The 27,737-nt window shown below is 45.9% G+C and overlaps 1 protein-coding gene across 1 annotated transcript in view; it reads right to left on the minus strand.

Annotated features, from left to right (window-relative positions):
- Positions 1 to 5,103: 5,103 nt before the first annotated feature.
- Positions 5,104 to 27,737, minus strand: part of LOC136641366 (cytochrome P450 2C8-like) — a 42,422-nt gene continuing 19,788 nt past the window's right edge. Inside the window, exons 2-10 of the mRNA XM_066617096.1 lie at positions 19,920 to 20,016; positions 16,446 to 16,608; positions 15,539 to 15,688; positions 15,257 to 15,417; positions 11,106 to 11,282; positions 10,655 to 10,796; positions 8,509 to 8,696; positions 6,771 to 6,912; positions 5,104 to 5,477 (exon numbers count right to left, since the gene is read on the minus strand). Of these exons, the coding sequence (XP_066473193.1) occupies positions 5,290 to 5,477; positions 6,771 to 6,912; positions 8,509 to 8,696; positions 10,655 to 10,796; positions 11,106 to 11,282; positions 15,257 to 15,417; positions 15,539 to 15,688; positions 16,446 to 16,608; positions 19,920 to 20,016 (1,408 nt within the window). The 3' untranslated portion in view covers positions 5,104 to 5,289. The remainder of the gene's footprint in view (positions 5,478 to 6,770; positions 6,913 to 8,508; positions 8,697 to 10,654; positions 10,797 to 11,105; positions 11,283 to 15,256; positions 15,418 to 15,538; positions 15,689 to 16,445; positions 16,609 to 19,919; positions 20,017 to 27,737) is intronic.

Genomic DNA, 27,737 nt, shown 5'->3' on the forward strand with positions numbered 1-27,737 from the left:
GTACTCAGGATTGCGCTCTAATATGCAGCCTCATATTGAACATCACCGGTTGCCAAAGTGCTAAACCTGCCCCCCCCTGCATACAGCAGCAGCAGTCCTCCATGCCCTGCTTGTGGCTTCCCAGAGCAAGATCACTTCTGGATGGTGACTGATAGACCTGATTAGATTGATCCTCAGTTCTAATCGACAATCAGAGAGGAGAAAAACTGAGGGCCAAAATAACTCATTATTATAGGTAGCTGATTCTGAAGTTTCTGTCCACATTCATTCTTTGCCCCATGTGGACAGATTTCTAGGAAAACAATGGTGGAGGCATGAACCAAATAAAAGAAAAAAGAATGCCTGGCCCCAGCTCAGGCAAATTGCAGCTTGTTGTGACTGTATTTGGAAAATGGCACAGGAGAAAAAATAAGCACTCCCATGCCCTGCGGCACAGTCTTAACTGGAATCACTGCACTCAGTGCTACTTTTCTTTATTTTTCAAACTATGCACAGTTCTCCTGCATCACATCTGGTTTGGCGCACCTTGACCCCTGGCCCCTGGGATTTTGAGGGGGATGTTGGAACGCCCACCAAATTCTTCAGCATGACCCAGCAAAGCATCTTTCACCGCTTCATAGCCACAGAGCACAATTGTCGGCTTTGGTCCCTTCCAGACAGTGAAGACAGGGCCATATTTCTCAGTGAGCTGAAGGCAGAATGAAAGGCAAGATCCATTAGCGCAGTTATGACAATGGCTCTTGTATCATTAGCATAAGAAATGGTTGCAGTATTGCTAACTTACTGAATCCACTGCCATAAGTTGTAGTAACTGGCATGAGCATTAATGGCTTGAAAAGAGGATTAGACACATTCATGTCTATCATTTGATTCACATTTGGTCTATCAGTGGTGACACCACACAATGCTCATACAGATTGCTCACACAGTGGTGACACCACACAATGCTCATACAGATACTCCATGTATAAATGCTGTGTGATCTGGAACACCAGTTTGCTGAGGAACTACAGTGGGGAAGGATTAGTGTATTCCTGCCTCAGCCCCCTTCCACAAGCCTTTGCCCCGTGAAATGTTTTTCTCTGCCTTCCACTGAAATAGACTTTGAAACTTATAGACCTTGAAGACAAAGGTGCTTTCAACCATGGACTCTGACTCTGCTGCGAACAGCTAAGTAACCCTGCATTCCTGAATGTTTAGTTATATTTGTAGAAGATTAACAGTCCAATTCATACATCAACTTGAGCCGGTGCAGACCTCCTGCGCCATCTCCAGAGTTTTGCAAATTGGTCATCAAGCACATTTGTGCTGATTTGGAAGTTGCCTGGGCCAGCGCAGAGACCCACACTTCCTCACCTAGGACAAATCCCACAGCTGTGCCAACCAGAAAAGGTGCGTTTGTGCCAGGTGGTGCAGGGGGTGTGAGAGGGTGGTGGAAGGGTGTTCTGGAGGGGAGGAGGAGGAGGAGTTTCTGTGTGGAGGAGGGCGGAACGGAGAGAGCATTGGGCCAGGAAGTGGTGTGATCCGCAGCTACAACACATGCTGTATCCTAACCCCCACTTCCAGCCCTGGCAGCCTAAAATGGGCTGCTTGGATTTGCGCCAAGCAGCCCATTTTAGCTAAATAGCTGGTGCAGATCCAAGTAGCTCCATAGGGGTAAAAATATCTTACCACACCTTGAGGAGACCTCTGTGACTGCTCCCCAACTTCAGGATGCAGCACATGCCCCACTGGCACAGCTATGCCAGTGCTGGAAAGTCCCTAAGGGCACAATCCTAACCAACTTTCTAGCACTGAGGTAAGGGCAATGCAGCTCTGAGGATAGGGACAAACATTCCCTTACCTCAGTGGTACTCAAACTTTTCCGGCCAGTGGCTCTCTTGACCCCCGTGGCTGTTGGCCATGACTCCCCACCATGTTCCTGATGGCTGGAAGTGACATCATTAAACAGGAAGTGGCCAGAAATATTAACTATATTAATATTAATTATAGTAATCATATATATATATAATCATATAATCATTAAATGTAGTTCTTAAAAATATATTATTAATACACAGCAATATACATGCTTTATAAATGATCAGCTGCTGATCACTGTTGGAGAAAGGATGCTGGCGTAGGTAGATTTTGTCTAGTCCAGGAAGACTCATTTTTTTTAACTTTGTAAGCATACCACTAGAATTGTTTTAGCAAATGAACTTTGTGAACAACCAGTCTGACCAACATTACATACACACACCCCTGTGGATCCCAATCCAACTAGTCATTTCTCCCATTCTTGGATAGGATTGAACCCTTTATTAATTAAATTAAATTAAATTTTTCCAGCAGCTGGTGGGGAAAATAAAAATAGACCATGAAAATATATCAGAGCTGATGAGGGTTTGGTTAGGAAGCTGATTTGTCTTCTATACTAGGAGATGCACAGCTCAAGCCTATGCATGTCTACTCAGAAGTAAGTCCCATTAGAGTCAATGGGGCTTACTCCCAGGAAAGTGTGGATAGGATTGGGCTGGCAATCACTTCATCAATGGCTGATAAGTGTTCCCTTCAAATAGGAAGATCCATCACTTTAAAACTACAGCCTCTCCTCTTCAGTCATACAAGATTAATAAATCACTTTAAAAACTTCCCTTTTTCTGCTCTTGGCTAAGTAACGTGTGTGTTTCTCTCTCCCCCCCCTTTGCCAACTGCATGTAAACAAAGTTGTTTAAAGTTGTTTAAGACCCCTGAGAAGCGTTTTATTTGGGGAGGGGGAGGAAAGCGGGAAGGTTTGGAGATGGAAAGGGGGGAGTGGAAGAGGGAGGGGGTTGAAAAGAGAGATTTCACTTTGATGAGAAGCGATCCCAGGCTGGGAACTAGCAACCAACCAGACAAGGATCAGTGAGGGTTAAGGACTGCAAGCTGAGCATGCTCCATACTACTTCATAGTTCTGCTACTATCTGCTTCAGAGTCCTTGCAGTTGAATTCAATAGCAGCTGAATGAAAGCTCCTTATTGGTACAGTACTTCCTTGTCATCCTCTTCCAATCAGTAAAATACTTGGGAGGAAAGTTCACTTTCTGTTTTCTCATTCAGAGTCAATTTTTCCAGGAGATTCTAGTGTGTGTGTGTGTGTGTGTTTTTAATCCATACCTTCCTTCCCCTAAGGTTGCTACCAGCCCCAGCAGCCTCTTACTCTAGTCAAGGGCATCTTACTTGTGAAAAGAGTGAAATAAATAAAGATTGAAGATGTTCAAGGTGATGGGGGGGGGGGGAATAATGCAAACAGATAAAGATAATGATAGCGAATGCAAAAAGTGACAGAAAGATATAGAAGGAGAAGGAAAACTAGAAGGAAGAGAGACATTCTGAAAACAAAAAATCTGGGACGGATGCAAGAGAGGAAAAAGAAACAGTAGGACAAAATGAACTGTAAGTGAAGAATGAGGCCACTTAGACCCAGCTTCCTCCCTCTTTGTCTCTGCTTTCCAGCTCATCGTATGCAGCAAGCCATTGATGCAACCTCACGTCTTGGTCTGTTTCTTGGTGTCAGGCACCCAGATCTTCTGGTTCTTCTCTAATTCATCTTAGAGTCTCTATTTCTGAAACCTCGCTTGCATCATAGGTAAATCATCCAATAACCAAAGGCTGCTAGTATATCTCCTGTTCAGCCTGAGTTCTGAACTCTCCCATCTCCCCACTCCTTCTGCTATGAGAAGCCAGGCTCATTCCCTCTTCATCTTCATACTTCTCTGGGATGAAACACACAGACGACACACAGCTCAAATGAAGTTGTCCATGTATTTATTATGTGGCTCATTTATCTTGCTTGTTTGTGTTATTTTTTTTTTTGCATCCCATACTATATTTTGATTCCTTCTCCTATTATTGTGAACAGCCCCTAAATTAATTGTGCATCATGATTTGTACCTGTTGGACTCTCTCACTTCATCCTTTTCTTCTTTTCTCCTATAAGTTACGCATTTCTCCCTAAGTGCATCATGACCAACAGTCCAAGATCCCTTAATGCACTTTAGGGAGGGACAGCCATAGGTCCATTCCTATGTGTTCCTGAACAGGTATGGCACCATTCATCCAAAAGCACACCCAACTTGAGGTGCCTTCCTGAGTCAGAATTGCGATAACTCTGGATCAACAGATCCCACTGCATAATCTGGATCAAGCTGCTTCTGTCTTATCTGGATTAATGTTTCAGAGGGTTTGGATAGGAAAGGCATGTCCAGGGCTTGGCTTCCCAGTTATGGTCCCAAAATATAGTTACATGTAAGAGTTTATATGTACGCTTTATGTTTCTATGATTTCCTAAGGTTAAGAGTTTCCTGGCTGTGCCACAAAGAAAAAAATGCATTGCATCACCGACTACCACACAGTATCAACATGCACAGGAACTAGACGTGGAGGAAACAATGGGTCACTCCAGTGGGACTTTCATCATGCATAATATCAGAGAACACACAGAACACATCACAGAACGTCTTATGTGAGGCTGCATGAGAGAGCTCAGCAAATTAATGAGATACACCTATAATTCAGCTTTGCAGCATAGTAGGCAGAGAAAGCATGCAAGCCCTTTGTTCTCATTCCCTAACAGGGCTGAGAAAAAGAAATTTGACCTTATGAGACACAGGCCCAAAACCTGACCAACTTTTTCTCACTGACATAGCTGTGCCAATGGGGCATATGCTGCATCCTGCAGTTGAGTGGCAGTCACGGAAGTCTCTTTAAGGTAAGATTTGTTCCCTTTCCTCGGAGCTGCTTACCTTGGTGCTGGAAAGTTGGTTAGGATTGCACCTCAGGGGCATGGGGGAAGGAAGATCAGTGCGACCCCTCACAAAGCATAGCAAGTGTGTGGCGCACACTTTAATTTCAAAATCAAATTCTGGACTTCCATCTTATAAACCCATTTCAGTATCATGAATCCTGGTTCCACAATCCTTCTTGTTGCTATTTTAAATATGGTCCATTCTAATTGAATTTATATGAATGAATGGTGCATATCAGAGAGCACATTTCTCCAGTCACCCTAACAGATTGTGACAACATGCAGGAAGGGCTTCCAAAAATAAAGTCAATTTCACTACTTCCTTACATAGTGCATTTTAATTAGTGATAGTGAACAAATGATTGAAAGGTAGGAATATTGGACAATCTCATATATCTTCTAAGTGAAGTTGAGGGTGCTGAATGCATGACAGAAAGATTATCTCAGCACTTCTGCTGTAGCTTCTCTGAATATTTTGGAGCCATTGGCTCTGGTCTGTCCATTTATATTCTGGCTTTCAATCACAGTGGACGTTTAATGGCTTGTATTGGGGGATATGTATTCTTGTTTAGGAAGTCCACATTCAAAGACAATAGCTCCTTCTCTTCAGCTGCTCCATTCATCTGGAAGGTGAAGTTCTGCAGGAGAGTGCTGAAGAAGAGGAAAAGCTCCATCTTAGCCAGTGCTTCCCCTGGGCAGGATCGCTTCCCTGGGGAGAAAAAGCAGGCAGAGTTAGTCAATCAGAGTGTCCAAGACTTGTAGGATTGCATGTGGTTAATGCTTTTTTCCAGATTCCATGCTCCTTACCCCTTTCCTTGTTCATTTGGTTTTGTTACCTCCTTTTTCTTTTATTAGACTTGTAACAAAATTTTTACTTTTTACTCTATCTAGTTCCTGGCAAGGGAAAAATCAGTGGATGGTCACATCTCCTCACTCTTCAGGCGCTACTGTGAGAATGATTTGATAGAGACCCTTGAGGTTCATTATTGTTTTAGAGGGGGAACCCCTCAGGCTAGGCTGATCTCCTGGGCTGGTGGCAGAAGACTCAGGGTGCAGTCCTGCCCTTGACTTGGGCATGTTTGCGCCTCCTTGGGTGGAAGCCGGGCTGGCGCTCAGAGAAGCGCCAGCCTGCGGAGGTTGATGGAAGCCTCCGCTCTGGCTTCCTCCGAGCACCTTGTGTCAACCTGGTTGCGCTGACACAAGGCTCTAAGGTCGGCGGGGGGGCAGGGAGGGTGGGCAGCGCCAGGAGCGGGCGGGAGGGGAGCAGGAGGCGGTGCTGGGATCCAGCAGTTATGCCGGATCACAAGCCCCGTTCCTGGGGAGAACAGAGCAGCTTCAAGCTGTGTGTCAAAACAGGGAAGAGAAGGGAACCAGAAGAGAGTGAGCATGCTAACCACTGAGCCTTACTATCCTGGATCACTGTGTGTTTGTTGGCAGCCCCTCTCTTGACCTTAACAATGCCCACCAATCACAAAGCAAAAAAGCTGCAACTAAGGACACACATGCCTGAATGTCTCCAACTTTTTGGCCTTGCTCCCTTCTAACCTTACTCTGCTTTTAGCAAACACTTTTTCCACCCCCACCCATTGCTGAACACATGCCTGGAATTTGACGGTATTCCGAAGACATTCCTGTGCAAAGGGTGCAAAGGACATTCCTGTGCAAAGGGTGCACTGAAAAATCTCTGACTCAGGATGAAGGAAATAAAAAGTGACTTTAGCGTGAGCATCCCCCTTGGCCCTCACCCCATTGCTCAAGTTCTACCTGTCAACTGGGCCAAGCTGACTCTTCTAAACATTGACTCAGATTAAAGGAATTTAACATCTCTCTCCTCAGCTGTTACTTGTAGCCTTCCAGGTAAAGGTCTGACATAAGATGCAGACAGAGAACTGCTATGAAATAACACTTCAGTCCTTGCTTGTCTTTATGCAGATCCAGATATATTCCATCATCCCAGCACACACTCATCTACTCCTGGGCGACAGCACGAATATGTCCTTACCTGCTGAAAAAGGCATGAAGGCATCTTTCTTTGTGAACTCGCCCTTCTCATCCAAGAAATGGCCTGGGTTAAACTCCTCTGGTGTCTCCCACCGGAGTGGGTCAAAGTGCAAAGAGGTGAACAGCGGAATGACAGAGGTGCCCTTCAAGGAAAGGAGAGGACATTACTTGCTTCCGCTTGCTATCTTAGAAACAGGTTGTCTGAGAAAGATCTGGGGACTCTGTGAAAAGAATTTCCATGAGGGTGATGTACTAGCAATGGTCTATTCAAAGTACCCTAACAGTACAATTCTATGCATACTTATTCACCTTCTTGAATTAAATGGGACTTAAGTCATTTAGGGCCTGCCCTATCCAACTTCCCAGCACTGATGAAGCTGTGCCAATAGGGCCCGTGCTGTATCCTGCAGTAGTCACAGAGACCTCTTCAAGGGAAAGCAAGATTTGCTTCCTTACCTCAGGGCTGCACTGTGGCTGCATCGGTGCTGGAAAGTTGGATAGAATTGGGCCCTCTGCAGAGGATTGAAAGCTAATGGTCCAATCCTATCCAGGCATTGCATTGATGGAACTTGTCCTCCATCAGTTCAAGACCAGTGCTGATGGCATGGCAGCCACAGCAACAGTGCATGGGCCATGGTCACCAGTACAAATGGCTGGCTGCCACAGACATGAGCCAATTGACAGCCCAATCCTGAGCTGCCCAGAGCGTGGGGTTGCCATGGTGCCAAAATGATGGCTGCAGCATCCAATGTGCCCCAGGCAGCTGCCTCTACAGGAGAAGGAAACTTTCGTCCCCATCCCCCAAGTAAGGGAAGTAGCCCCACAATGGGGCTACTTGATTCTGCAGTGGCTCTCGAGCCAGCGCAGAATCGAAGAGTCCCGTGTTGGACTGTGCGGTCTGAAACGGGGCTCGGGATCCAGTGGAGCCGAGCTCCACTGATCCTTCCCCCGCTAACCCCACTCCTTCCACCACTATGCCTCCTCCCTGCCCTTCGCCAGCCCTTTGCCTGCCTCCCCCCGCAACGGAACGCCTCTTCCCCACCTCCTTCCATACCCACATTCACCTGTCTGCCACCAGGCAGTCCGAGCAACCACTGGGCGATGGAATGTGAGTCCAGCACTGGAGCTAGTCCAGTGCGAGCTTGCGCTGGGCTAGCTTCGGTGCTGGGCCTGCAATAAGGACTCGCAAACCTGCCTTACAGCACTTTTGCGACAATGCACACCGGCAGTGAGTCAGTGCACACTGTTCAGGATCAGGCCCTGAGTACTCAGCCCCCGTTGGAGCAGGTAAGTCAGTGGCGGGCATTCCGGGCTGTTCCAGGGAAGGATTGGGGCAGGGATCAGGGCCAGCTCGGGGCATGTCAAAATCAGTCTGGGGTGAATGGCATCTCTGCTTATACGCTATTCAGTGTGATCCCCAAGAACTCTAATACTGATACCTTTAATTTGCAATTGACAGGGATACACAACTCCCGTATTATGCTTTTTGTTCTTACGGAGTTTCGACTTTTCACAATTTTGGCTTTACATTCCAATCTTGGAACATAACCCCTACATAGATGTGGAATTGTAATTATCAACACTGTAGCAGAAGTTTTATGTTACATTTTAAGGATATTCATGAATATGGAATAAATCTTTGTAAGCACAAGATAGATGTGGAAAGCCAGGGACATTTATAGCATAACATTCCTCCTTTCTCTCACCACAGCACCCGATAACATGCCGAGTCACCATACCTTAGGGATTGTGTGGCCCCTGAATTCCGTATCTCGAGTCATTGCGCGTGGGAAGGTCTCAGTACTGGATTTCTCGTATCTCTGAATCTCATGGACAACCGCATTGGTGAAGGGCATCTTCATACGGTCTTCCATGCTTGGAGGGCGGTGGGTACCTACCACCTCAGCAATCTCCTGCTGGACTTTAGCTGTAAGGAACACATTTTTATCATAGAAGAGGGGGAGATATATATAACCCACTGGGCTGCTCAAACCCCTACTGAATACACGAGCAAAGAGAAGGTATATAGCCAGCAACAGCAGAGATTTCCACAGAAGATAATCAGAGAGAGGCAGGACATTCAGCTAAAAACTATTTTTTTAAAAAAAAAAGAAACACAGACTTAATTTCACTGCATATTGCAGTGCTTTTCAAACTAGGCCATCAGCCTGAGAGCCCTGTGCTGTTTTCCTTTAAGGGGCGGGGAGAGGGGGAAGGGAGAGACATGATGCCCAGCATCTTGCCACTGATCAGGGCACAGGGGTGCACTGCCACTCACCGCCACCTGCAGCAGCCTCCCAGGGATCAGGGAAACCCGGTGCCAAACTCAGCAGGGCTTCCCACACAGCACAGAGCCCTACAGAAGGCAACTGTGACCACTTCCAGTTTTGTGACTGAGAAACAGGAAGTGGTAGCAATAAGAACATAAGAACAGCCCCACTGGATCAGGCCATAGGCCCATCTAGTCCAGCTTCCGGTATCTCACAGCGGCCCACCAAATGCCCCAGGGAGCACACCAGATAACAAGAGACCTCATCCTGGTGCCCTCCCCTACATCTGGCATTCTGACTTAACCAATTTCTAAAATCAGGAGGGGTCTAAAATCAGTCTAAATCAGAGTCTAAATCAGTCTAAATCAGGAGTCTAAAATCAGACTGCGCTGGCAATCACCTTCAGGAGGGGTCTGCGCTGCATGGGGAGCCCTGCTGAGGCTGGCGCTGAGCTCCTCCGATTCCCGGGTGGCTCCTCCAGGTGCAGTGAGTGGCAGCGTGCCCCTGCACCCTGATCAGAGGCACAATGCTGGGCATCACGTCTCTGCCTTCCCCCTGCCCCCCTGCCTTCTGAGGCAAAGACTTAGTGGCTCTGAAACGCTCCCTGAGAGTTGGAGAACCACTGGCATAATGGATTGTTCTTCCAATTTAGCAAAGCAATCCTCCTACTTTTGAATTGATTCCCTGCTTTATGAATTGGTTCCTTTGCCTCAGGAGTTGGAAAGCCATCACAGGAAGTGGTGAGATTGCTGGACTAGAACAATGGAGGTTTGGCTTCCCGGGTTTAAATCCTTCCTTGGGCACAAAGCTCCCTAAGGAATCTTTGGCAAGTATTTTGCTGTGGATAGTGAGTTTGATTCCCTGGTCTGGGGAATAAATTTCATTTAAGGTCTTCAATCTCCCAGGTGGGTGAATGATTTGAATTTTTAATGTTCTCTCCCACTTAAGGAATTCTGCTCCCTGCCTAGCAAATTGATTCACCTGCCTTTGAGTTGATTCCCTGGTTGATGAATTAGTTCCTATTTCTGAGAAGAGCTCAGAAGAGCTCCTGGACTTCTGGTTTTTGTGGCAGGCATTCTTATGGGGAGGGGGGCTCCCAAATCTTCTTTTATCCCAGGCATCAGATGCCTTAGCTATGCCACTGTTCTGCATCACACTCAAGATGTGATGACATATCATGGGTCAATGCCCTCATCGTGGGCCTGTACCACAAGGCATTGTCGCAGATCCACTGAAACTTACCATCTTATAATCAGTTCTGTTAATTTTGCATATCCAATATACAAAGACTGTTGTGAACTCAAGTTCGGGAATAAAGTAGGAAGTTCAAGAAAGATGCATCCTGCAATTGTTTAAGCTGCAGAGATTAATCTTTGATACTTCTCAAATGTAGGTCTTTTCTATTGGTTGGCAACCTTCAGTCTCGAAAGACTATGGTATAAGCCTACAGCACCCAGTATTCCCAGGCAGTCTCCCATCCAAGTACTAACCAGGCCTGACCCTGCTTAGCTTCCAAGATCAGACGAGATCGGGCATGTGCAGGGTAACAGTTATTGTTTCCATATGTAATGGTAGTAATGGAGTCCCATTACCTTCACTGTTCTCTTTACTGTACCTTGAATATGCGGGAATTTGGCCATTGCCAGGAGGCTGTAGAGCAAGGCTTGACTTGTGGTCCCTGTACCAGCAACAAAGAGCCCTAGGACGGTCACAACAAGATCTTCATGACTGAAGATGACTTCATTGTGAGACTGGTCCTATTGAAAGTAGATGAAGGGGGAAAGGGAGAATAAAATTACCACTTGAAAGATAGATGCAAAAAAAGAGACTTCTCAACCTGCTTCAATCAATGTTCCAGATGTTCCCCAAAATAGTTTAATTCCATCACTTGTATTAACAACAATCATCTCTCATCCGCAGTTATTCTGGAGAGCAACACAATGCTCTTTAGCAGCCTCTACCCATAGAAGAGGAACACAGGCAGTACATGCACAAGAAATGGTGGACAGGACAGCAACTTTCACTGAAATTTAGGATGCAGTGAAAGAAAGTTATGAATCCCCTACCTTCTCCAACTTGATAAGGAAGCAGTCAATAAAGTCCCGGGGGTTCTGAGGGTCCAGACTCTCCATGTGGGACTTCACCCTCTCACGGATAAATGTATACATTTTTTGACCTTCTGCTATGACCTTTTTGTGCCTTCCAGGCAGATAGTTCATTATTTTTGGGAGAGCAAAATACACCTGGAATAGAGATGACACATACATTAGATACTGTATTACAGTGGTTCTCAAACTGGTGGGTCACGACCCACCAGTTCCTGTAATGCTTCTTCCGTTCCTTTAAGGGGCGGGGGAAGGTAAGGGAGGCAGCGATGCAATCCCCAGGATCACGTCGCTAAGGCAGGTGAGGGGGGGTGCTTTGCACTCACGTTATGTAGGCAGGGCTGCAGCAGGCTGCAGGAGGTGCGGGGAGCCCTGCATAGTTTTCCCCGAGGCTTGGAACGTTCACTAAAAGCGGGCACAAAACACCTCCTGCGAAACAGAAGTACTTTGCGCCCACTTTTAGTGAACGTTCCAAGCCTTGGGGAGTGCTGTGCAGGGCTCCCCGCACCTCCTGCAGCCTGCTGCAGCCCTGCCTGCATAAGGTGAGTGCAAAGCACCCCCCTCGCCCCCCTTAGCGACGCGATCCTGGGAATCGCATTGCTGCCCTAGCCCCTCCCCCGCAAGAACTTACTGACAGAGTAAAGCTCCCTCAAGGTTTGAGAACCTCTGCTGTAATAGATACTGTATCCTGACTGGAGACACAGTCATGCAGATTTGATAGCTAATCCCTGCACAGTCCCACTTGTTAAATGTCTGCAAAACTCTCTCTGACGACTTACAGAATTGTAAACCTGGATGAGAATATACAGGCAGCATGTTCAAGACTCTCCCACCCCTGCAAAAAAAGATCATCCACACTAGGCCTTCAGAAATCCGCTCCAAAAGTTATATCTTGAAAGAACAATCTCGACACAGCATAGACCACTTACAGCTTTTGAATGGCAAAACAAGGGTTCCGTTCCTAGAACTCACGTGGATGGCAAAAATCGTGTTAAAGCAAATCCATTTAAAAACAATGTCCCTTTGCTCAGTGGTTTAAAAACAGCCTTGCTGACCTTGGTAATGCAGGACAGAGATATCAGGCAGACAGTCTCTCTCCAGGAGTTTAGAAAGGCTTCTCTCTGAGGCAGTGACCCCTCCCTTCACCGGGAGTGGAGGTGATAATCACTTCCACTTTGCATTCTTTCACATGCTCAGGGGGAAGGGAGGGGTCACTTGCCTTGGAGTAAGCTGTTCTAAGCGCCTGGAGAGAGAATGACTGATGGATTGTCTGCTGGCTGTCCTCTCCTCTATTAACAGGGCTATTGTTAAATGACTTTTTCCCTTTAATTTAAAGGGCCCTACTCATTGTGTTAAAATAAAACCATGGGTGAAAAATCCATGGTTAATTAGGTTATACCTCTATACTTGAATTTGTGCAAGTCTGTTGCACATAAGATGGAAGGTTAACGATATATCATTATTGAAGTATTGGAGGCATGGAATAATATAATAAAAACTGCTTCTGTACTGCCAGCCGCACCTGTGATGCACAATGGGAAATTTCACCTTGATTGACACTTGGGAAACTTCAAAATGGCACAGTGCTGGCCCAGGTAACATGGCATCATAGTTTTAGAGAACTGTATCTGAGAGTACATGGATTATCAAGAAAGCAGGTAGGTGACAGCTGTATAGTTGGAACTTCAATATATAAAACGACGTCTGATTAGGCACAATGGAAATATTTACTGCTCAATGAAGATTTCTGTGAAACTTGTGTAACAGTTTCTTCCTTATGGTGCTGAATATTTTGTAGATTTTAAAGTAAGAATAATAACAAGTAATAGTGTCTGAGATGACAAACAACCGTGAAAACATTTTACCATGTTGTTTAGACCAGAGGATTAAACCAGAACATAAAAGGATGAGCAATGAGTAGAAGTGTTTGTTTTTATTGATAATTAAATAAAAACACGAAACACTCTATTTTGCACTGTAATAAAAACATGAAGCCCCACAGTTTTCAAACACCTCTATCCATAGGAAATGGGTCTCCTTCCTCCCCTTCTCCTCCCTTTGCATCTCCTTCCTCTCCCCTCCCCCACCTCTTCTCTCTTTCTATCTCTCTCTCTCTGTGATCTCTTCCTTTTTTCTTCCACTCCTTCGTCCTCCTCTCCCTTCCTGGCCTCCCCCTTTGCCCCTCTTTCAGTCAGCCTTCAAAGGTTGGTCCCAGACAGCCACCCTCATCAATTCCAGCTGCAGCAGTGTCTCCCTCCCTCAGTCCCATGACGCCCTTCAAGGACATCATCATTGGGGATGTTCAAGGCAAACCGCTTTGCACTGCCATCGCCAGGTTAAGAACATAAGAACAGCCCCACTGGATCAAGCCATAGGCCCATCTAGTCCAGTTTCCTGTATCTCACAGCGGCCCACCAAATGCCCCAGGGAGCACACGAGACAGCAAGAGACCTGCATCCTGATGCCCTCCCTTGCATCTGGCATTCAGACATAGCCCATTTCTAAAAGGAGGTTGCACATACACATCATGGCTTGTAACCTGTAATGGATTTATCCACCAGAAATTTGTCCAATCCCCTTTTAAAGGCATCTAGGCCAGATGCCATCATCACATCATGTGGTAAGGAGTTCCACAGATGAACAACACGCTGAGTAAAGAAATATTTTCTTTTGTCTTTCCTAACTCTCCCAACGCTCAATTTTAGTGGATATCCCCTGGTTCAGGGGTTGTGTGAGAGCGAAAAGAACATCTCTCTATCCACCCTATCCTTTCCGTGCATAATTTTGTATGTCTCAATCATGTCCCCCCTCAAGTTGGATTGCTCTACCATGCCCTATGTTTTGGATATGGCTTTCTTTCATTTTGTCCTACTGTTTCTTTTTCCTCTCTTGCATCTGTCCCAGGTTTTTTGTTTTCAGAATGTCTCTCTTCCTTCCAGTTTTCCTTCTCCTTCTGTATCTTTCTGTCACTTTTTGCATTCGCTATCATCATCTTTGTCTGTTTGCATTATTCCCCCCCTCCCCACATCACCTTGAACCTCTTCAATCTTTATTTATTTCACTCTTTTCACAAGTAAGATGCCCTTGACTAGAGTAAGAGGCTGCTGGGGCTGGTAGCAACCTTAGGGGAAGGAAGATATGGATTTAAAAAAACACACACACACACACACACTAGAATCTCCTGGAAAAATTGACTGAATGAGAAAACAGAAAGTGAACCTTTCTCCCAAGTAGTTTACTGATTGGAAGAGGATGAAAAGGAAGTACTGTACCAATAAGGAGCTTTCATTCAGCTGCTACTGATTTCAACTGAAATGACTCTGAAGTAGAACGATTTGATGTGGAGCATAATTCTTTCCAAATCAAATGCACACCCCTGCATAAAGTGTCTACCAGGCTGGCACACACTGTTACAAAAACAAGACTATTTCGTTGATTAAAAATGTGGCAGAATTGATCTTTAATTCTCATTATGGGAGGTCTTCCGCATAGACACAGGAATGGTGGGTAGCAGTAAGGAGGCAGAGATTTTGATGGCTGACTGGAGACAGCCTGGGGCCAGGAGAGGACCCTCCTCCAGAATGAGAGGTAGTTTTCACAAAACTCAGGTGTCACCCAGAATGATATATGTGAACTTGGGTCACCTGAAGAAGGTACAAGGATGCTGGGATACAGGAGACAACAGAGCCAACTGAGATAGCATTGCATGATTTCACCAGGAGGCTTACTGGATGGCTTGGAGGATCCAAACTTTACGAAAGCTACTCTCAGCCAAAGAGGCTGGGGTGGAAGTCATTAAGCAGGCCTTATGCAAACATGTAACAAAGAGAATGAGAACACCATTGCCATCCCATCATGACACAAAAGAATCTTGTGGAAATGGTTGGCAACCTTCAGTCTCGAAAGACTATGGTAGAAGCCTACAGCACCCGGTATTCCTAGGCAGTCTCACATCCAAGTACTAACCAGGCCTGACCCTGCTTAGCTTCCGAGATCAGACAAGATCAGGCATCTGCAGGGTAACACTTTTGCGAGTTCTTAAGCATTAACAGAAGCAGCGAAAGCAAATGGAGGGAAGTCCCCAGAGTCAGCACAGAGAAGAAACAACATACCACTCCTAAGAAACTTCGGAGGAAGGATATACGGTCTGTCACACGGGGTATTTGCTCTAGGAAGACCTTATCCTTGTAGTCAAACCGACTCCCAAAGACAACGGAGCAGATCACATTTGAAACAGCACTTGTGATGATGCTTCTTGGATCAAATGGTTGCCCTGTAAGGAGAGCCGAAGACGTTGATTGGGATCTGAACCCCCCCCCCCTTAAAACCATATTCCTAAATTAAAACTAAAAGTTGATCCTGAGGCTTTGAAATGTCTTATTACTCTACTCAACCTTGTCTGGCTGCTATTTCCTCCACCAGGCAAAGAGCTTCCTCCTGCACACGATCGGACATTCTTCTCTTCCCCATCCCAAAGTCCCGCAGTGTGGAAAGTGTGAACCGGCGCAGTTCCCGCCATTTCTTCTCATCTGAGTTGCCAAAACCTGAAAACAAACCATTACGAAACAATTTGTCAGTTTAAAAAAAGAAAGAAAAAAAGAACAATATGTTTTAAGAGAAAAGATGGTTCTGCTGCTTTCTCAGTTCAAGCTATGCGTATCTTTTTGTTAATATTCTGCCATTTAAAATAAAACATCCAGAAGGGGGTGTACTTGTATTCGTTTGCAGTAGTAACAAGTTATTTAAAACCAAGCTGTTTCCATACTCTCATGTCTTTCAAATAAGAGGGATAACACCGAGAAACACATTCTGTGTGGATGACCAGGAAGGATGCTTTTTTCAATAAATTTCTAACTATATTTACAACATAATTTAATAAGGCTAGCCCAAGACAACATTTTGCCTGAGGTGACAAGATGGCCCCCCTTCATACAAATGATAGGCTGCAGGGACACCCCACTGTAATTTCCCCTTTGGCACCACCCCTTCAACCTTCCAACATCATTTCCTTATTTGACACTTCGCTGCAGATAAAGTCTATAGGCCAAAAGACATCAATATTATAGGTAGAGAATAATGAAGTCCATCTCCATATTCTATCCCTACCTCACATTGACAGATTTCTAGCAAAAAATGGTGGAGGCGTGAACCAAATAAAAGAAACAGATTTGTAAAAAGAATGACTAAATGACAGCCCCAGCCCAAGTCCCCACTGCACATGAAATGGCGCATCAACTTTCCTGACAGAAAATGTAAGACACAACAAGAAATATCTTCTGCATCACATCTGTTCGAGCCCACCTTGACCACTGGTCCCTGGGATTTTGAGGGGGATGTCAGGACGCCCACCAAACTCTTCGGCATGACCCAGCAAAGCATCTTTCACCACTTCATATCCACAGAGCACGACTGTTGGCTTTGGTCCCACCCAGACCGTGAAGACAGGGCCATATTTCTTAACGAGCTGAAGGCAAAATGAAAGATAGGCAAGGTTCATTAGGACAATGATCATAATTATTTATGGAACTCCCTTTGAAATTCATTGTAGGATTATTCACAAGGACAGCTCCATGTGAATGGTATTTAGATGTCCATCATTATCTGCTCATATTTCCAAATATTTCAGTGTGAGGAAATGAATTGTTAATGTCAGGCAAATAATAAAAATAATAACTTTATTTTTACCCCGCCTTTCTCCCCGAAGGGGCTCAAGGCGGCTTACAACAGGTTAAAAACAGATTAAACAACATAATTAAAAAACAGATTAACAACATAATTTAGAAACAGATAAAAGCATATTAACACATATCATAAAAACAGTAGTCAGATAACAAATAATAAAAAGGTAAAAAGGCAGTTTTCATCCCAAAGCCCGGCCTGAAGCCAGATTGAAAAGGATCCAGATAATCCGCTTCATCCAAGACCCTCTGGAGTTGAGACGCCACCACCCGTTCAATTACCTTGCCCAGAAACGGGATGTTGGAGACTGGTCAGTAGTTGTCTAACACGGTGGAATCCAGGGAGGGCTTCTTCAGGCGGGGGCGAACTACTGCCCGTTTCAAAGCACATGGCAACGTCCCCTCCATCAAGGAAGAGTTGACCACCCTCCCTGTCCACTCAGCCAGTCCACCCCGGGCAGCTCTTATCAGCCAAGCTGGGCAAGGATCAAGCAGGCAGGCCTCACACTCCAAAGGAGTCTGTCCACATCCTCAGGCTGTACAAGCTGAAAAGAATCCCACAACACTGGACAAGCAGTTGCCAAGGGGACATTGTCAGACGTTGTCAATGTGGCATCCAAGTTGTGACAAATACGATCGATTTTATCTGCAAAATGTTGCGCAAACACGTCACAGCGGCTGACCGTGTGTTCCTCCTGGTCTACTGGAGGGGCCTGATGGAGGAGGCCCCACACCACACGGAACAGCTCTGCCGGATGGTTGTCAGCAGACGCAATGGTAGCAGAGAAGAACAATCTCTTCGCTGCTACCACTGCCAAAGAATAGGCTCTGTCTGATCGGATTCATCCCGAGTTTTCTGCCGGGAGAAGAAAAATGCAGAAGAAATGGGCTCAATGCAGAAGAAAACATAAGGAGATTAGTTAGACCAGTGGTTCCCAAACACCTACAAGGGAACGTGTTTGCGTGGGCGGGTAGGGGGGCAGCAACATTGCTGCAGTGATCACAGCTCCCTCACTACCAAGGGGTGTGTTTAGTACTTGAGTGGCAGAGCTGGCCTCTTGCAGGCTCCTGGAGACTTGCAGCCCCCACCAAGGTCCTTGGTGGCTGTGTAAACAGCCCCTATCTCAGACCAGCAGTAAGTGAAATCAAGCTCCAATTCTCACTTGCCTTATCTCAGGATCAATCAGAGGGCAGAGCCATTCAACTCTGAACAGTTTCCTTTCTCAGCTGAGCTGTTGCTGTTGCTCAAGGCAGGCAGGCACCTCCTTGGTTGCTCCAGGGACATTCCAGCCAAAGTTAACCTTTTAGTCCCCTTCCTTCTGCTGCAGCCTGGTTCTGCTTGGCAAATGCTTGCAAAGCAGGTCTGTTTTTGGAAACACCAGGATGGGACCCTCCTTCCCAGGCTACAATTCAGTGCACCCTTACTTCAGAATAACACCCATGGAAAGCGGTGGGTCTACTTCTGAGTAAAAAGGGTTGCAAATATCTCATCTCTCTGCTGTGAATTGAATTGCACATTCTCAGTTATGTGTTATGGGTTGTATGTTATATGTAGAGCTTCTGGCTTAACACACCAGACACCTTAAAGGTGTCTTTGATTCATGGTTCTCCTCATGTTTGATTCATTGATCTGCAGTGGTTCCCAACCTTTTTCACTGGCATATCCCTTGGCAGTCCGTTTCCATAAATTGTACCCTTCATATTCTCAAAATGTTTGTAATTAATAATACAAGCCTTCATCTCCTCCATATGAAAACCCAGACTTCACATATTTTCTCTTTTCATCTGTTTGAAGAACAGAAGACTCTGCCTTTGCACTGTTTTGCACCAGAAGTGTGCTGAGAAATTCTGGGTGATTGATCACTTTTCATATTATGTTTCAGCTTTTTTACTGTGATGGTTTTCAATCACTGGTTCATAGATGAATTGATGACCCAAAACTAGCTATTGTTGGGGCTTTCACAGCCAATTAGCTACCTTCCTTCCTGACTTGCTGGTCCTTGCAAGGCATTCTGGAGCATGGCCTGCCTTTTTCTGCCATTATTTCATTCTTTTTCAATTACCCCTAAAGGTCCTGTTGAGTGCCCTGGGAGTACGTGAATACCAGGTTGGGAACCACTGTTTTACAGGTATGTTGTTTACAGTGCACTTACTCTGATAGTGGTTACAAGAAGACCAGAATTTAAAAAAGAATAAAAATGTATCTCATGATCTTTTACTATGTTTTTAATAAATTAGAGACTACAGTTCTTAGGTAACAATTAGTGGTAGGTTATTTTTCAGGATCAGGCCTCGAGTAAAATCAGACAAAACTATAGTCAGACACCCCCCTAAGTTTAACCCCCGACTTATCTGAGGGTCATAGAAAAATGGCACGAATGGCAGTTCTTTCAAGCAAGAAGGAGGAGAGCAAGCCCCCTGCACCCTTTCCTCTTCCAGCTGGTCTTCCCCTTGCCACAGTGTTCATGTTCTTCTTAGGGAAAGTCAGCTGCAAACTCTCAGTCTCTTTTTTACCTGTCAGTGACGGCAGAATACCCATCTTCTTGCTCCTGGAGTCTCACCCAACTCCCAGGAGTTGATGTAAATTAAGATCCAATCCCGGGTCAGCAGGTGTGCCCACACTCTCTGAACCCCTGCCCACTGCCACTGCAGCTCTGGTGAATGCACGCGCACAGTCCTCTCATAGAGGGCAGCCAGGCAATCAAACAAACAAGGGGGCACACCCTTGTCCACCATACCCCTTTACTTACAAAGACCATGCCCTTGTACTTCTGTCTCTGTAAGGCTTACAGTATAAGCAAATCAAGGGCAGAAGCTTCTCTTGAGAGGCATTCTCTATCTGGGCATGCATCTCTCCACGCCATGCTCAGCTCTTTTTTCCTAGCTCGATGGCCTAATCAGAAGGTTCAAGCATGCATATCTTACTACTGATGGACCCAATGTCCGGCCCCTATGCAGAAGAAGGTTGCCAGCTGCTGGTGTAGAGCAAAGAAGGGAGAAATTAGCCTTGTGTCCTTCCTATCATCCATCCTTTCATCCCATGCAACTTTTGTTTTCTCCCTACAAAGAGTAGAAGCAGTGAAAGGGATGGCCTCACCTTTAGATAGGAGTTGCACACAGGCAGGACATCTTTCTGGAAGAGGTTGCCCAGAAACGGCCAGGGAGCGGGTCCTGGAGGCAGCTCTTTTTGCTTCCTGTACATTTTGAAAGTGGAGAAGAAGAAAATGAAGAGAACACAGAGAAGGAACAGGGCTCCTGTCCCAGCCACGTCCATCTTTCCCGTCACTCCTTTGGCTGGAAATCCAAGAAACTGCTGAAGAGAGACTAGAGCAATCACAGTAGGTTTGTGGGAGACTCCACAAGACCAACTTCACATTTTGTTCACTCCCTCCTGTCTTCTTTCTATTTAATGTGTTCTCTGTTGACAGAGGTGTTTGAAAGGATTTTGACCCTGAGACAAACAGGTTAATGACCTTGAATTCCTGAATGTTTAGATACAGGATATTGCAGAAGATTAACAAGCTAACCAACTTTCCAGTGCCAATGTAGCTGCAATGGAGCCCCAGGGTTACAGAGCACACTCACCATGGTCGTATTGGCATTGGAAAGTTAGTTAGGATTGGGCTGTACATGCACTAAAATGAGGAGATGCCAATAACCCATTTCGAGGTAACATTTATTGTTACAGATGGGACCTCAGTATCCACTGATTTGGATCCCATTTCCCATTTCCTACCTTTGTGCTGTTAAGCTGCACCAGTTGCAAGCTTCTTGGGGTTAAAAATTGCTTTAAAGGCCACTTCCGGGTTTCTTGCTCCTCCATTGTTGCCCCAGATTGCATAGGTATAGATTTTATTCCGCATTCAGCCAATAAATGGATGAATAATGAAATCTAATTGAATTATCCACCCCATGAAGCAGCTGAGTGCAGTATAGCATCTGTATCAGAGGAGTCAAACATAAGACCCCCAAGTCAAACGCGGCCCCCAGAAGCAATTTATCTGTCCCCCATTACAATTAGGCTCTCCCAGCATGATAATTGGACTCGCTCATATCTTGAAAATACATAGATTTGCACATTTTTCACTTCTGTCATTTGCAGCTAATGAGTTTCTACTCGTATGTGATAACTGCTTATTTCTGGCCATCACCTGACGACACTTCCTGCTTACTGATGTCACTTCCAGCCCTCAGCAGGCACCATGAATGCAAACTTCAGCACTCTGTATGAAATGAGTTTGACATCGGTGGTCTATACCTTGTTACAAAGCATTTAAAGGTGAACCCCGGTATCAACTGATTTTGGTATCCACTGAGGGTTAAGGAACGGAACCCCAATGGATACCTTGGTCCCACCTGTATTTATTTTTTACATTTTTAAACCACCCTTCTTCCAAGAAGCTCAGGGTGGTATACATGGTTCCTTCCTTCCTTTTGTCCTCACAACAACCCTGTGAGGCAAGTGAGATTCAGAGAGAGTGATGGTCTCAAAGATACCCAGGAAGCTTCATGGCTGAGCAAGGATTTGAATCTGGACTTTCCAGGTCTAAGTCAATGCTAAAACTACTATACCACCCTGGCTCTCTGAAATCTGTCCATTTCTGCTGGACAAAAATTGGTTCTTTCCTGGCTCCTTCCTTGATTTATGAAGAATATAAAAATTTGCTTTGGTTTAGTGGGGTCATGGGGAACACCTTAAATCTCTACAACAGGTCTCCTTCTGCTGATATAGCTAGCCAGAGTCTCATAAGAACGTAAGAACAGCCCCACTGGATCAGGCCATAGGCCCATCTAGTCCAGCTTCCTGTATCTCACAGTGTCTCACCAAATGCCCCAGGGAGCACACCAGATAACAAGAGACCTCATCCTGGTGCCCTCCCCTGCATCTGGCATTCTAACATAGCCCATTTCTAAAATCAGGAGGTCGCACATACACATCATGGCTTGTACCCCGTAATGGATTTTTCCACCAGAAACTTGTCCAATCCCCTTTTAAAGGCATCCAGGCCAGATGCCGTCACCACATCCTGTGGCAAGGAGTTCCACAGACCAACAACACACCAAGTAAAGAAATATTTTCTTTTGTCTGTCCTAACTCTCCCAACACTCAATTTGAGTGGATGTCCCCTGGTTCTCGTGTTATGTGAGAGTGTAAAGAGCTCTCTATCCACTTTATACTTCCCATGCATAATTTTGTCTGTCTCAATCATGTCCCCCCTCAGGAGTCTCTTTTCTAGGCTGAAGACCAAATGCCATAGCCTTTCCTCATAAGGAAGGTGCCCCAGCCCAGTAATAATCTTAGTCGCTCTCTTTTGCACCTTTTCCATTTCCACTATATCCTTTCTGGGATGTGGCGATCAGAACTGGACACAATACTCCAGGTGTGCCCTTACCATAGATTTGTACAACGGCATTATAATATTAGCCATTTTGTTCTCAATACCTTTTCTAATGATCCCAAGCATAGAATTGGCCTTCTTCACTGCCGCCGCACATTGGGTCGACACTTTCATCGACCTGTCCACCACAACCCCAAGATCTCTCTCCTGATCTGTCACACAGCTCAGAACCCATCAGCCTATATGTGAAGTTTTGATTTTTTGCCCCAGTGTGCATGACTTGACATTTACTTATATTGAAACGCATCTGCCATTTTGCTGCCCATTCTGCCAGTTTGGAGAGATCCTTCAGGAGCGCCTCACAATCACTTCTGGTCTTCACCACTCGGAAAAGTTTGGTGTCATCTGCAAACTTAGCCACCTCACTGCTCAATCCTGTCTCCAGGTCATTTATGAAGAGGTTGAAAAGCACCGGTCCCAGGACAGATCCTTGGGGCACACTGCTTTTCATCTCTCTCCATTGTGAAAATTGCCCATTGACACCCACTCTTTGTTTCCTGGTCTTCAACCAGTTCCCAAACCATGAGAGGACCTGTCCTCTAATTCCCTGACTGTGGAGTTTTTTCAGTAGCCTTTGGTGAGGGACCGTGTCGAACGCCTTCTGAAAGTCCAGATATATAATGTCTACAGGTTCTCCCGCATCCACATGCCTGTTGACCTTTTCAAAGAATTCTATAAGGTTGGTGAGGCAAGACTTACCCTTACAGAAGCCATGCTGACTCTCCCTCAGCAAGGCCTGTTCGTCTATGTGTTTTGAGATCCTATCTTTGATGAGGCATTCCACCATCTTACCCTGTATAGAAGTTAGGCTGACCGGCCTATAGTTTCCCGGGTCCCCCCCCCCCTTTCCCTTTTTAAAGATTGGTAAGACATTTGCTATCCTCCAATCTTCTGGCACCATGGCCATTTTGAGGGACAAGTTGCATACCTTAGTCAAGAGATCTGCAACTTCATTCTTCAATTCCTTAATAACTCTTGGGTAGATGCCACTGCGGCCCGTTGACTTACTGATCTTTAATTTATCAATGAGGTCTGAAACATATTCTCTTTTAACCTATATCTGACTTAATTCCTTGGTCAGGAGGGGTTGTTCGGGCAGCGGTATCTGCCCGAGGTCTTCTGCCGTGAAGACAGATGCAAAGAACTCATTTAATTTCTCTGCCATCTCTAAGTCTCCTTTTATCTCCCCTTTCCCTCCCTCACCATCCAGAGGGCCAACCGCTTCTCTGCCGGGTTTCCTGCTTCTAACATATTTGAAGAAGTTTTTATTATTCCCCTTAATGTTGCTGGCCATGTGTTCCTCATATTCTCTCTTGGCCTCCTTGTTGGATTCTATCCCTTCCTTAACATAAACGGCCACCCCACCTCCAACACGCCCCTCCCTGTCCCTCCTGTAGAGTTTATAGCACCGGAATTGCAGTATCCCACTGATTCTCCGCTTTCCACCAGGTTTCCGTTATGCCCACTATGTCAATGTTTTTCCTTATCACCAGACATTCCAGTTCTCCCATCTTTGCTCAGAGACTTCAGATATTTGCATAAAAGCATCTGTACATGGACTGTCCCAGGATGGGCTGCTTATTAGCTCCTTCGTCCCGCATCCTCTCTTTGTGCCAAATCGTCTATCACATCCCATCACACTACTATTCCCAATTCCTTCTCCTACTCTGCCTTTACCTTGTTGTTCTCTAACCTCCCCGTCCTCGTCCCATAGGGATGAGGAGTCCCATATCAGATGCCCTTCGGCTCCTGTCAGTTTTCCCCTAGGGATCAGTTTAAAAGCTGCTCTGCCACCTTTTTAATGTTATGCGCCAGCAGTCTAGTTCCATTATGGTTCAAGTGAAGTCCGTCCCTCTTGTACAGGCCTCGCTTGTCCCAAAATGTTCCCCAGTGCCTCACGAATCTAAACTTCTCCTCTCTATACCACCGTCTCATCCATGCATTGAGACCCCTGATCTCTACCTGCCTAGCTGGCCCTGCGTGTGGAACTGCATGTAGCACTTCCGAGAACGCTACCTTTGAGGTCCTGGCTTTCAGTTTTCTACCTTATAGCCTAAATTTGGCCTCCAGGACCTCCCGGCTACACTTGCCCAAGTCATTGGTGCCAACATTTACAACTGCTACCTCCTCCCCAGCTCGTCTACCAGCCTGTCTAGACAAGAAGTGATGTCTGCAACCTTCGCACCAGGCAGGCAAGTCGCCATGCGGTCCTCACATCCGTTGCAAACGGATAATGTTTCTATGTTTCTGATAATCGAATCCCCCACTACAAGAAGCCCCCGACCCCCCTCCTGCCGAGGAGTATTCTGAGTGCATTCGGATATGGGCCCATCCCCTAGAGAAGGGGTCCCCCCAGGGGATTGTTTCCCTCCTCTCCAGGATGACATCCTCCTGCCCCGAGACTTCCCACCCGGGCAACTGAGGAGCTGCGCACCTGAGGATGGGACAAAGACTGATCGTCCCCGGAAGTCTCCCCATGGTCCTTCTCTGCCTGCCTCTGCTTCTCCAGGTTGGCCACTAAGGCTTCAAGGGAGAGGACACGTTCCCTGAGTCCCTGGAGCTCCTTGCACCGAGGACACACCCATGACTTATGTCTCAGTGGCATATAGTCATACATGTGGCACTCAATGCAAACTGCTGCTGTCTGTCTGACTGCATAGCTTTTTATGGTTTGTTTCTGTTTGTTGTTGGCATCCTTCAGTCTCGGAAGACTATGGTGTCACGCTCTGAGTGGTGGTTCTGGAACAGAGTGTCCTCTCCAGTGCGCGAAGCCTGGGTAAAGTAGGTATGGAGGATAGACTGTCACCCATGCAGCAAATCCCCCCTCTCCACGTCGCTGAAATGGTCCAATGGAAAGGCAGAGGCCAATACGGTTGGTTCCAGCGGCGTCGCAGGAGTTGCCAGAACGTGACTGTGTTCAGCCACGAACTGCCTCAGGGACTCCGGCTCCGGATTTTGCCTCGAGGTTGACTCCTGAAGCCTCTTCCATAACTGGATGTAGCCACAAGGCAGTGGAGGTTTGGGATCAGAGTTTTCCTTCTCTCAGATGAGCTGCCTTCCCAGGCTGACGAGTCCCATCTACCCGGTGGCTGTTTAGTCGCCTCTTACGACAAGTACAGCCAAACTGAGGGCCTATTCTTATCCCCAGCCCCCAGGGGAAGTTTCTGTTTAGGGGTGCTTAAAAACCCTACAGTGGTTTGTTGCCTCTCTTCTCAAGGGAAGAGAAGGGTGGTATCTGCGGCCTGGCTTCCTTGCCCTACTGCTGAACTCAAACAGATGCTAAACTCGCGGTGCCTTACCTGGCACTTTGTTCCTGAGGCACTGGTTCTCCAGAGGCCACACACGCTTCTGCAGAGAAGCTCATGTGGTGGCAGGCGCTAGCTTTATACCCCTAGCTAGCTCCTCCTCCCTCCCTCCTTGCTGACTGAAAGGGGGCTGGTCTTCCCAGGTGAGATTACAAAGATCAGGAAGACAAAAAGCTGCTGATGGGCTTAATCTACTCTGCAGACTCCTGAATGGGTTGCTTGGATTAGCCTAATGGGGCTCTTATCAACTCCTAAAGGACAATGACTACGATAAATTGCCCTGTCTGGTTGGGAACTGGCCCTTCCTAGGTTCTTACCCTCCCAATTCAGTTCTCTTAGGCTGGACTGTTTTTTAACCTCTAGCTAGTTTTTATTTGAGTTTGTTTGTTTGTTTGTTTATTGCTCTCACCTAGATCCTGTGTCCCAATTTACTGAACCTTTAGATTATGTTCTAACTTAGATTATTTATTTTAATTGCCCTCACCTAGCTCCTATGCCCCAACTTGCTGGACCTTAGATTCCCTCCCTCAGGTTAGATTAGGTGCTAACTTAGGTAAAGCTTAGGTAAAGCTAAGCTAAAGGTAAAGCTAAATTTCAATGTTGATTTAAGGTTGATTTAAAGTTAGAAGACAAAAAGTTAGAAAGACAAAGAGTTAGAAAGAGTACACTTGCCTTCTCCTTCTCGTCCTCCTCCTCCTCTCCTCTTCACAACTCAGAGGGTCCTCCCTCTCCTTCTCCAAACCTCAGAGGTTCACTTGCCTTCTCCTTCTCCTCGCACAGATGCGAGGAGAATGTCTCACACAAAGGAGGAGGAGATGTCTCACACAAAGGTCTTGCTGTCTACTTCCTCACTGATGCATCTGATAGAGAACACTTAATGTTTTGTGCAAGGTCTAATCACTGCCACTGTGTGAAGCAGCCTTGCACCGCATGCCCTCCATCATATAGTGTAGTAAGCTGGCAAAGAGAACAAGCAATAAATTGGGACTCTCCTGATGTGAATCTCACCTCTGCCATGAATTCCCACTAGGTGGTCTTAAACATGCCCCCCCCCTCAGCCTTAGTTTGCCACCTGTAAATATGGAGACAGTAAAACGTGCTCAACTTACTGAGTCCTTGTTGTAAGTACAACATCAAGATAATATATATGAAGTACCTAGCATGCTCAAAAAGCAAAATACAAATGCTCACACCAAGGTGTCATACTGATGTAACAGCTCCAAAAACAGAGCTGTGCTTCATGGAGAGAAGAGAGTTGACATAACTTGTCCAACTGGCCCCATATAATAATATAATTAACCCCTGCTAATTGGGTAAGAGGCACTTTTTCAAGTGGGTGCTCCTTTTTTTAGCAGGGGGAGAGTAACTGGCCCACCTCACCCCAGCACTGTCTGTTCTAGTGGCTGTCTGCTGGTATTCATTTGCATCTTTTAGATTGTGAGCCCTTTTGGGACAGGGAGCCATTTAGTTATTTTTCTCTGTAAACCGCTTTGTGAACTTTTAGTTGAAAAGCGGTATATAAATACTGTTAATAATAATAATGTAATCTAGAAAATTAGCTTGTCTCAGAATTGTATAGGAGAAAAGCATGAGTCCAGTACAAATTTACTACCACAAAGGTATTTATTACAAAAGTAATTTCCAAATATCACAGACAATAAATTGATTGCATTCTCTATCAATATTAGGTCCAAGCTAGAAGATATGGGTATTGAGTAATAGAAGATTAGATGTCCAATTTTTCAAGTGTAGTAACATACCTGATTTGGGCCCTGAATTGCTGTTCTTCTATTTGCGAAGTCAAGAATGCAGGCTACAGTTACACAATAGGTGTGTCACCTAGTTCAGGGTTCTATAACCTGTAGTTTATGCCCCCAAGGGAGTCGCGAAGCCTCATATACAGAGTCGCAACAACCTTTCAGAAGCCCACCTCTTACAGGAACAACGACTCAAGTTTCAGTCTCCCTCATTTTACATTACAACTTCCATGAACTTAAGGAACAAAATGGCTCAAGCTTCACAGTCTTCTCTCTCATTAAGTGCCCAGGCATCCCTGTACTAACCAAGACCACCTTTTCTTTCCACCCCCACACAAAGCCTTTCTGCTGGAGTGCCACATCCTTCCCTAACCTAAGATGGTGCTCAAAACACCCTCAGCAGTCATTCCCTGCCAGGAGAATAGTGCTGTGCCCTTTGCTTAGCATGTGTGCC

The sequence above is a fragment of the Tiliqua scincoides genome, chromosome 2 (genome assembly GCF_035046505.1).
Source record: "Tiliqua scincoides isolate rTilSci1 chromosome 2, rTilSci1.hap2, whole genome shotgun sequence".
NCBI lineage: Eukaryota > Metazoa > Chordata > Lepidosauria > Squamata > Scincidae > Tiliqua > Tiliqua scincoides.